The 12283-nt window shown below is 40.7% G+C and overlaps 1 protein-coding gene across 2 annotated transcripts in view; it reads right to left on the bottom strand.

The window, feature by feature from the left end:
• Positions 1-12283, bottom strand: part of LOC124722935 (glutamate receptor-interacting protein 2) — a 454066-nt gene that overhangs the window by 155660 nt on the left and 286123 nt on the right. For both annotated transcript variants that reach the window (XM_047248095.1, XM_047248096.1), the window contains exon 7: positions 8432-8588. In XM_047248095.1, the coding sequence (XP_047104051.1) occupies positions 8432-8588 (157 nt within the window). The remainder of the gene's footprint in view (positions 1-8431; positions 8589-12283) is intronic.

The following is a 12283-nucleotide window of genomic DNA, read 5'->3' as shown; positions in this document are numbered from 1 at the left end:
CGGAATATTTTACCCAAGAGGACACCATCATCATTTAACCATACAGTAAAGCTGCATGCCCTCGGGAAAAATTACGGCTGTAGTTTCCCCTTGCTTTCAGCCGTTCACAGTACCAGCACAGCAAGGCTGTTTTGGTTAGTGTTACAAGGCCAGATCAGTCAATCATCCAGACTGTTGCCCCTGCAGCTACTGAAAAGGCTGTTGCCCCTCTTCAGGAACCACACGTTTGTCTGGCCTCTCAACAGATACCCCTCCGTTGTGGTTGTACCTACTGGTGCAGCTATCCATATCGCTGAGGCGCGCAAGACTCCCCACCAATGGCAAGGTTTGTGGTAGCAATCATATATAACTACCCATTTGATTAAAGATCCATACTTAATGACTAGAAAGTTGTACAAGTCACACCAATACACAAAAAAGGAAATAGAAGTAATCTCCTGTCATTTATGTCAATATACAGTAGGATGTTGGAGCATATACTATGTTCAGACATTATGAATTACTTCAAAGAAAACCATTTACTGACACATAATGAGCACAGGTTCAGATTTTTATTTCAGCTGGGTCTTGATTCACATTAACTGAAGACTACTATTGACAGGGATCTCAAGTTTATCCCATTTATAGATTTCTAAAAGGCTTCAGACACCATTCCTCAGAAGCAGTTTCTAATCAAATTGTGTGCATGTAGAGCATCACCTCAGTTGAGCGATTGGATTTGTGACTTCCTGTCACAAAAGTCACAGTCTGTTTTGACTGACAGGAAATCATCAAGTGATACAGAAGTGATATCTGGGGTTTCCCAAGGAAGTATTATGGGCTCTCTGATGTTCTTAGTCTATATAATTAATTTAGAAGACAATCTGAGCACACCTCTTAAACTGTTTTGCTGATGATGCTGCTGTTTACCACCTAGTTTAGTCATCAGAAGATCAAAACCGATTGCAAAATGATTTAGACATGTTATCTCCATGGCGCAAAAAGTGACTATTGGCCCTATACTATTAAAAGTGTGAGGTCATCCACATGAGTACTAAAAAATCATTTCAATTTTAGCTACATATAAATTATACAAATTTAAAGAGTGTCAATACAACTAAATACTTGGTGATTGTGATTAGGAACAACTAAAAATTGGAACCATCATATAGAAAACATTGCATGAAAGGCAATACAGTCTTTGTTTTATTGGCAGAACATTTAGAAGATGTAACAAATTTACTGAAGAGACTACCTACACTACACTTGTCTGTCCTTGTCTGGAGTATTACAGAACAATATTTAATCTTTACCAGGTTTGATGGATATAAAAAAAGTTCAAACAAGGGTATTTTTTGTGTATTATGATGAGGTAGGGAAGAGCGTGTAATGCGTATGATACATAAGATGAGGTGGAATTAATTAAAAGAATTCTTTCTTTTTTTTTAGGTGAGATATTTTTATGAACTTCCAGTAACAATTTCACAAAGGGAGGAATGACCATCATACTAAAATTAGAGAAATCAGAGATCACATGGGAGGATTTGCATAAATTAGTCATGTAGGTGAAGCTGTAGATATACACTCCTGGAAATGGAAAAAAGAACACATTGACACCGGTGTGTCAGACCCACCATACTTGCTCCGGACACTGCGAGAGGGCTGTACAAGCAATGATCACACGCACGGCACAGCGGACACACCAGGAACCGCGGTGTTGGTCGTCGAATGGCGCTAGCTGCTCAGCATTTGTGCACCGCCGCCGTCAGTGTCAGCCAGTTTGCCGTGGCATACGGAGCTCCATCGCAGTCTTTAACACTGGTAGCATGCCGCGACAGCGTGGACATGAACCGTATGTGCAGTTGACGGACTTTGAGCGAGGGCGTATAGTGGGCATGCGGGAGGCCGGGTGGACGTACCGCCGAATTGCTCAACACGTGGGGCGTGAGGTCTCCACAGTACATTGATGTTGTCGCCAGTGGTCGGCGGAAGGTGCACGTGCCCATCGACCTGGGACCGGACCGCAGTGACGCACGGATGCACGCCAAGACCGTAGGATCCTACGCAGTGCCGTAGGGGACCACACCACCACTTCCCAGCAAATTAGGGACACTGTTGCTCCTGGGGTATCGGCGAGGACCATTCGCAACCGTCTCCATGAAGCTGGGCTACGGTCTTGCACACCGTTAGGCCGTCTTCCGCTCACGCCCCAACACTGTGCAGCCCGCCTCCAGTGGTGTCGCGACAGGCGTGAATGGGGGGACGAATGGAGACGTGTCATCTTCAGCGATGAGAGTCGCTTCTGCCTTGGTGCCAATGATGGTCGTATGCGTGTTTGGCGCCGTGCAGGTGAGCGCCACAATCAGGACTGCATACGACCGAGGCACACAGGGCCAACACCCGGCATCATGGTGTGGGGAGCGATCTCCTACACTGGCCGTACACCACTGGTGATCGTCGAGGGGACACTGAATAGTGCACGGTACATCCAAACCGTCATCGAACCCATCGTTCTACCATTCCTAGACCGGCAAGGGAACTTGCTGTTCCAACAGGACAATGCACGTCCGCATGTATCCCGTGCCACCCAACATGCTCTAGAAGGTGTAAGTCAACTACCCTGGCCAGCAAGATCTCCGGATCTGTCCCCCATTGAGCATGTTTGGGACTGGATGAAGCGTCGTCTCATGCGGTCTGCACGTCCAGCACGCACGCTGGTCCAACTGAGGCGCCAGGTGGAAATGGTATGGCAAGCCGTTCCACAGGACTACATCCAGCATCTCTACGATCGTCTCCATGGGAGAATAGCAGCCTGCATTGCTGCGAAAGGTGGATATACACTGTACTAGTGCCGACATTGTGCATGCTCTGTTGCCTGTGTCTATGTGCCTGTGGTTCTGTCAGTGTGATCATGTGATGTATCTGACCCCAGGAATGTGTCAATAAAGTTTCCCCTTCCTGGGACAATGAATTCATGGTGTTCTTATTTCAATTTCCAGGAGTGTAGATAGAACAGTTCAAAATATAAAGTCCTTGAGGTGAGCTTTGGGCTGAAGGACCCAGTGGCAACAGTGCTGATAATGACTTTATTTAACTCCAATACATGATGTGTCATGACTCAATGAGGTGATTATGCCTCCCTCTGTTGTACCTGGCTGGTGCTCGTGTATGGGTTCCAGCTTCTGTATGCTGAGTTGGTGCCCTGCGATGCTGACTGCAGGTCCAGGGTAGGCTGGCAGATTTTAGATGTTATGGCCATTGATGTCAGTGATGTGGTACTGTCCTTGGCAGCATGGAGTCCTGACTGCCCCTAGCTTCACTCGCATCACTATGGTCATGCTTGGAGATGGCTGTGGGTGGGATACAAGTTACTGCCCTCTGGCAGGAACTGAATGGCAGCTGGTGCTGAGATGCCAAGTCCCATGAAGAATTCAGAATTGGTGGCAGCATGCACAGGCAGCAGATCAGTGGGACTGTGGCACTGAGTCCTGTGAAGGACTTGATGCTGACAGCAGGTGTAGTCTGGTCTCAAAACCATGGCTGCTGCTGGCAGTGCATAGTTAACTCACTATCTGGTGCAGCTCTGGCATCATCGTGGCATTACTGGTCTCCAGTGATGAGAAGTGACTGCTGCCTCAAAATTTCATTAAAACTTGGCATCTAGTCATGTTTTCTGTAACAAGAGACTTGCCCTGGTGTGATATTGCCTCACATGCTAAGCAATTACCACCATGTAGTACAGTTTACAGCTGCACTTGCCTATCCTCATCTCACAGTCCACTTGCGTATCTGTTAGTGTGATGTATCCACATTAGGAGCTACTTGCTTCTGGCTACTAACGCAATACTCCATGGCAGCTTTCTCACTAGTTCTTATTACTTTTACTAAAGACTCATAACTTTTGATCAAACACTGGGTAGCAACTCCCTTTCTGTATGTGGACAACACAGATATCCTGATAACCAGTAGAGGTGACACATTGCAAGATGCAGTTAATGAAACTACTTGTCATTTAGAATCATGGTTTGAAGCAAATATACTACTCATAAATACTCAAAAAACTGTAAGTATGAACTTCCACACAAGACAAAATCTAACCTCCTTCAATGTAATTATAGTTGTCGGCAAAGATGACATTACGAACAGGCAGGACACCAAATTTCTTGGACTTACCATCAGTAACACACTAAATTGGAAACCACATATTGAGGCATTGTCAAAAAAGCTTAGTAAAACCTGCTATCTATTATGATCATTAAAAGACACAGCCAGTGTAGACACCTTGAAGCTGGTGTACCATGCCCTGTTTGAGTCTGTCTTAGCTATGGTCTAATCTTCTGGGGAAAGAGCTCTGATTCTCTCACAATTTTCAAGTTACAAAAACAAGTAGTAAGAATAATGAAATGTAAAAAAAGAACTGAACACTGTAGACCACTATTTCAACAGCTAAAAATCCTGCTGCTGCCATGCCTCTATATATTGGAACTAGCTTGTTTTACGATACAGCACTTGGACGCCCTCGACAGAAATGCAGACCGCCACACACATGACACCGGAAACAAAACACAGTTACAAATTATAGCCCACAACACAAAATAATATGCAAATGGGGTTAAATGTATGGGCATTAAAATATACAACAACCTCCCAACAGGCATAAAAACAAGCAAAAACCCAAAAATAATGAGAATTAAATTAAAGGAATTGCTACTAAATCACTGTTTCTATTCCATACATGAATTTCTTGAAACAAAATTTTAATTACTTGCAATAAGCTGTTTATTCAGTTGTAGATGTTTCTAATTAGTAAGATAATTTAATTATTGTATCTTATCTATATTCTGTCTGTATCTCATATAAGTATTCTGCTATGTGAACTATGTACCACAATATTGTAATTACTTGTAATAAGCTGTATATTCACTTGTAGGTATTTCTACTTAGTAAGATAATTTAATTATTGTTTGTTACTCATATTCTGTCTGTATCTCTTATATGTATTCTGCTATGTGCAGTATGCACCACCGTCATCCCTCATCACACACCACCTTTTTTTATATATATTTTGTCTATATATCCTATATGTATTCTGCTATGTGAGTTATGTGCCACAACTGTCATTTCTTGTCATATACCATCTTAACATAATTTTTCAAATTGACTTGTCCTATATCATGATGTGCTTCACTGTGCAAATTGCATAATCTACAGGACCAATAATAAATCAAATCAAATCAAATCTGAAGCACCACTGTCTGATTATTATTATTAGTAGTAGTAGTAGTAGGAGGAGGAGGAGGAGTAGGAGTAGGAGTAGGAGTAGTAGCAGTAGCAGTATTGTTTCAGTTAAATTTATCTTTTCTCCCTGTACCTGCTCTTTGATAGACATACGGTCTTCCTGTATGTTTCTTATTGTCTATTACTACAGCCGTAAATTCAATTGTCTGTTCCATGGACTAGTAACATTTGTCATGTGAGCATATGGTACATTTTGCCAATATCAAACTGGGATTGTCGCACGACTTTGATATAACATGGCACATTTACACTTTTTGCTAAGATCACATATATTGTCTCTGTTTTTACTGTATTAATTATTAGTAGCAGCAATGGTGAAAAATTTTCGTTACTTCTAGTGCAAGTTTCAGTACATCACAGGAGGGAAGTTAATATTCATAGCAAAATACCATAAATATCAAATTATAGTTTCTATAGTAGTAAGAGGTTTCCTAAGCATTGAAAAATATTAGGACATTTTGTAATAAAGAATTAGTGTCAAAACACAAATTTATGTGTCTGTAGTCCTTATATTCATGAGATCAATCCTAGATAAATTCATCTGTGGGGAAGTATGCTGCCAGGTAAATTACTAAATGTATACACATTCTGAGGAAATTTCATCTTCAGAGAAGACTTGTATGTGCCAGTTTGAGATGTTTCCTCCATCCTACACAAATTAGCAAATCTTTTTGATTTTAAAATAGTCCTAATTAGAGGCTATACTACTCTGTACCTATGATGTGTAGAATGATTACATGTGATTAATATCTTAGTTTCCTTAATGATGAATAAAGATTAAAAATATGGTACCATAAAATAAAAACAGAACAATTTTGTCCCTAAAATATTTTCATAGTGCACTGAAAATACTTTATTGACAAATATTTTGAAAGGTAGAAATTTGTACTTGTACTTGTGTGTGTGTGTGTGTGTGTGTGTGTGTGTGTGTGTGTGTGTGTGTGTGCCTATCTGTATGTGTTTTCTGTTGTGCAGTGGAAATTTGTACATAAAATGCATCAAATAAGTATTGTTGAATATTAAATATTAATGTGGGCTTGCATATTACAATGAGAATAATGTATCAAGAAAACAGATGGAGCAAAATGCACTTGAATTAAGTTTTCAAAGCTTTAAGCCAACTTCACTCCAGGTTTCCAATGTAAAGAGTGAGGATGTCTATGAAATGTGTATGTAAAATCAGTCTTACCTTCAAATACATTGAAGAGCCAAAGAAACTGATACATCTGCCTAATATCATGTAGGGCCCATGCGAGCATGCAGAAATGCCGCGACACAACATGGCATGGACTCAACTAATTTCTGAAGTAGTGTTTGAGGGAATTGACACCATGAATCCAGCAGGGCTGTCAATAAATCTGTACAAGTATGAGAGGGTGGAGATCTCTTCTGAATGGCATATTGCAAGGCATCCCAGATATGCTCAGTAATGTTCATGTCTGGGATGTTTGGTGGCCAGTGGAAGTGTTTAAACTCAGAAGAGTGTTCCTGGATCTACTCTGTAGCAATTCCGGATGTGTGGGGTGTCACATTGTTCAGCTTGAATTGCCCAAGTCTGTTGGAATGCACAACGGACATGAATGGATGCAAGTGATTGGACACTATTCTTATGTACGTGTCATCTGTCAGAGTCATATCTAGACATATTGGGATCACATATCACTCCAAATGCACATGTCTCACACCATTACAGCACCTCTACTGGCTTGAACAGTCCTCTGCTGACATGCAGGGTCCATGGATTTATGAGGTTGTCTTCATAACCGTACATGTCCATCTGCTTGATACAATTTGAAACAAGACTCATCCGAGCAGGCAACATGTTTCCAGTCATCTACAATTCAATGTCAGTGTTGATGGGCACAGACAAGGCATAAAGCTTTGTGTCATGCAGTCATCAAGGGTACATGAGTGGGCCTTCAGCTCCGAAAGCCCGTATAAATGATGTTTCATTGAATGGTTCACATGCTGAAACCAGCTGATGACCCAGCATTGAAATTTGCAGCAATTTGCAGAAGGCTTGCACTTCTGTCACATTGAATGATTCTCTTCAGTCATAATTGGTTCTGTTTTTGCAGGATCTTTTTCCAGCCACAGCAATCTTGGAGACTTGGTGTTTTACCAGATTCCTGATATTTACACTACACTCATGAAATGCTCATACAGGAAAATCCCCACTTCATCGCTACCTCGAAGATGCTATGTCCCATTGCTTGTGTGCCGACTATGAACCATGTTCAAACTCATTTAAATCTTGATAATCTGCCATTGCAACAGCAGCAACCAACCTAACAACTGCAACACACACTTGTTGTCTTTTATAGACGTTGCTGACCGCAGCACCGTATTCTACCTGTTTACATATCTCTGTAATTGAATATGCATGCGTGTACCAGTATCTTTGGTGCTTCAGTGTAGGATCTGTAGCCGGCCGAAGTGGCCGTGCGGTTAAAGGCGCTGCAGTCTGGAACCGCAAGACTGCTACGGTCGCAGGTTCGAATCCTGGCTTGGGCATGGATGTTTGTGATGTCCTCAGGTTAGTTAGGTTTAACTAGTTCTAAGTTCTAGGGGACTAATGACCTCAGCAGTTGAGTCCCATAGTGCTCAGAGCCATTTTGTAGGATCTGTCTGTAATAAGGAAGTAATGGCATTGCAAATCTGCAGAACACTCACAGGCAAATCCTACTCCATACCAAGATCACATGATCAGAGAGGTAATGTAGGTTGATGACAAAAATCATGGCCTGTGAGTTTGAATGCTCACTCCTTAGGTATTCTTACTATCATCTGGTTTCAAGACAATGACACATTAAACATGATTATTTTTACCAGTGTTAGTAACATTATGAAGCTACGGATGCTACATTTGTAATTCAGGCCAGAAGAAACCCTTGTTAAACATCTTCAAATCCCTATGCTTTTTACTTGTCATCAATAATGTAGCCTTTTCCTGATTTTATCTGTAATGTGCTCCAGCAGTGTCTGATATTTTCAGTTTCAATTTAGACAATCAAAGGCTATAACAGCTAAATTTAAGCTAATTGTTTTTTGTCAAGAACAGATGGTAATTTACATGCTGTAATTTATTATACAAAAAATTATTTGCAAATGAGGTTGATAGAGTATTCCTCTCATCAGCCTTTTAGCAGCTTACCTGTCAGCAGGACTATCTTTATCAATACCAGAGACAACAACCTCCCCTGCAGAAGTTCCTTGTACAGCTATTCCATAACCATGCAAATCAGACTGAAGAGTTAGGTACACTGTCTCTGAGTGGCATACACCAGTACAGCCAGCACTAGTCACTGAACCTATAAGAAAATAAAATACACATTAATTTTATAAAATTTATGCAGCAGTTATTATCCAAATAATATTTAAATGACATATTGTGGAAGTTTAATATGTTTCCCTTTTGACAGGTGTACAAGTTGCCCATAGAGCCATCTGTCTACAGACTGGAAAAAACTTAAATGAATGAGGTTTGCAAAATATTCAACTTTGTAGCTTATCCCAAGATCATTTTAAAGTGTTGTAGCCTGTTGTTCATGGGCACACATACACACACACACACACACACACACACACACACACACACACACACACAGAGAGAGAGAGAGAGAGAGAGAGAGAGAGAGAGAGAGAAATAATACAGTTTTGGATGTGAGAATATACTAGAAATATATATTTGAGAGGAGACTGAAGCAGCTATCACAAACTGCTTCTGAATGTTGCATTAACTACCCATCAATAATGACAAGCTTATATATTTCCTCTTTCCAGTTGCAGTGTGCTACCAAGGTCTTGGAGAAATATTTGTATATAAACACCCGGATAAATCTTATTGATAAATTAGTGCTACTCTAGCAACTAGCATAAAAGTACACACTGTTTTATGTCACAACAATAATAGTAAAAACATATATATAATGTGTTGCCCATTGAAAATATATGTAGAAGTATTAATTGAGTATTTTTTTTAAATTTGTATGTTATCATGTAATTTGTAGGAGCAGGAGAAATAAGGTATTGTAAACACATCAACAAAGATTTGAGTTTTTGTAGAAAAGTGCATATAAAATACAAATGTGCTGTTAATATCCTGTTTCTCAGCACAAGACTGTACTGGCACATTTCACCAGGTATAATGTCAGTTTTAGCTTTACATTGTCATACTTACCTGTTGTTTTCACTATAGTATACAAATTACTTAAAGACAATGGGAAATAAAGTGGGCATTATGGTTGCACTTTAAAATTTACAGCAAGACATCATCTTGACATTTTTAGGAGAAGTAATATCAGTCATAACAGTAAAATTACAGGGAAGAGCAAAAACATAGGAAGTATTGATATGATAGAATTATCACTGGAGGAAGAAAACTGGAGGCTGCCATGGAAGTGGAGAAAAGGATTTAACAATACTATGATGGTTTTTCATAGAGAAATACAATTATGTCAAATGTATTTGATATTGGAAACTGGTAGACACGGAATAGCCAGAGACTGAAAAATGTAATGATGCAAACATATTGCACAGAAATTTTCAGGGAAAACATGCCATATTTTACACACTGTAAGGCACTATGGGCTATAAGAAGCAACTTAATTTTTAAACAGATTAAAAAAATAATATTTTTACCATTTTTATTATTAGACTGCAAAGTCAGAATAAAAAAATTCGTAGTTTATGAAACCAAACAGATGGTTAAAATCTCTGAAAATCACCATCTTCAAGCTCTGGCCATTTTGAATTCAGCACTCTATTTGCACATTTAGTCTTCTTCATTTTTTCAGTTCTTCTTTACTAGCCCACTAATCATGAATGGTTTTTTTCTGTTGGTGAAGGGCTGAAATGCCATTCAGCTGCTCTGTTTCCATGTTTTTGCATATGCTACTACTTTCAATTTATAGGCCATATCATATGAATACCATTTATTTTTTGCCCTTTAAAAACCTACCCACTAACAAAAATATTGTACTGTTGCCAATAACTGTTGTGACTCACCCATCTTCAAAGTGCTGCCACACAGTTACATGCGTCCTCTACATGCGGCGCTGTCTGCCAGCCATGCAGCAGCAGCGCCACCTAAGCGGCCAGCCAGCCGGCGGCAGCTAGACTTGGACAAAGTTATGATTTGACTGTTAAAGTGTACACATGTCTTACTCTGTTTACTTGATCTGTGACTTTCATGTATTATGTCTTCCTTGAAATATATTTGTTCAATTTGAAGTTATTACAATTGGCAACAAGGTAGCGATTTTTCTTTTTCATCGTTGACCCACATGTTTCCATGGCTACTTTAGAGCAACTATTGCAAAGTCTCATAGAACAGCAAACGCTTCTCACAAATGTGATTCATGATTTCGTCGCAGCATCAAGTGCGGGGTGTCTCTCGTCATTGTCTCTACCTACTTTTCCTCCTTATGACGAGACAGCGGAAGACTGGTCTGATTACGAAAAAACCTCTTCAACAGCACTTCTTGGCATTTCATGTCGCAGATGAACAAACATGTAAGTCTCTGTTCCTTTCATGGATTTCACCTCAAATGTATCGGTTGTTGTTGTAGTTGGCTCCTTTGAAAGATCCTGTGTCTTTGTCCTTTGCTGAAATGTGCTCACTTCTGTCCGTCTATTTTCAAAAGCAAACACATGTGGTAGCCTCTCGTGTTGCCTTTTATCATTGTTGAAAACACTCGAATCAATCCTATCATGCTAGGGCTGCTGAACTTCACGGCCTCAGTAGAAAGTGTCAATTTGTTACTGAAGTTCACAAAGAATCCTACGCCGATTCCATGGTTCGGCGCCCGACAAAGAAGTTAGGCAACATGCCCTTCAGTTGGCAAATCCGACTCTAGATGAAGTCCTATCCATCGCTCAGTCTTTTGAAATTTCTCGTGCCGCTGGAGCGCAAATAGAGGCATGGGGCAACGTTGGGGAAATACAACCTCTGTGCGATGTTGACAAAGCGTGTGGCATGTCCCCACCAGCCGATGTGGCCGTAGTATGCTCCCAAGCACAGCCTCGACCTAACCGAAAACAAACCTCTAAGAAACTGCAGCAAAACCCACAGCAACTTCCTTCATGTCCATGGTGTTTTACAAAACATTCATGAGAAGATTGTCCACAACGTTGGCCGTGTGTCACAAATGCAAAAAAAGGGTCATGTGTCATCCGTTTGCAAATTCCGACCACATACATGATGTTCATGAACATGACACTGATTCTGATTCTGTGTTGTCTGTCAATTGTACTGCTTCCCTTTAAGGGAAGTTATTCCTCACTGTCCAAATACTTGGTCAAGATGTTCGCATGCAGGTGGATACTGGTTCTGCTGCCACTATCATCAATTCTCAGACGTATCTTCAGTTGGGCTCTCCACTCCTGTCACCTGTCACTAGGCAATTACAGACTTACAATAAACAGAAGATTTCTCTCTTGGGACAAATTGATGCTGAGGTATCTTACAAATCTGTCGTTTGCACTGTTCCCATATTTGTGGTCGACCATAGTAACGCGGAGAATCTTTTTGGTTTCGATGCCTTTCGAGTTTTTGGGTTCTCCATAGATGACTCTGTCGATATCGTCTCTGATGCTATTCCTTATGCTCAACTGGATTCCTTGTCGATGACATTTTCGTCCCTTTTTTCTCCTGGATTAGGCCATGCAAACGACTTTGAAGCTCATATCACGCTCAAACCCAATGCTCAGCCTAAGTTTTTTCGGGCTAGGCCCATTCCTGTGGCCCTTTGTGATCAGGTCAAATGGGAGCTGGATCATCTCACTGCTTCAGGGGTCTTGCTTCCTGTCACTTCCAGTGAGTGGCCTTCTCCTGCCATTGTCATTGCTAAGCCAAATGGTGATATTCATCTCTGTGGCGATTTCAAAGCCACTGTGAATGCTCAGTGCCTTATCGACACTTACCCTATGCCTCGACCTGAAGAATTGTTCAGTAAACTTGCTGGAGGCTAGTATTTTTCTAAAATTGACCTGTCAGAAGCTTATC

The sequence above is a fragment of the Schistocerca piceifrons genome, chromosome X, assembly GCF_021461385.2.
Source record: "Schistocerca piceifrons isolate TAMUIC-IGC-003096 chromosome X, iqSchPice1.1, whole genome shotgun sequence".
In the NCBI taxonomy this organism is placed as follows: domain Eukaryota; kingdom Metazoa; phylum Arthropoda; class Insecta; order Orthoptera; family Acrididae; genus Schistocerca; species Schistocerca piceifrons.
Note: the sequence above shows the minus strand (reverse complement) of the source record. Positions and strands in the feature narration are given on the sequence as shown.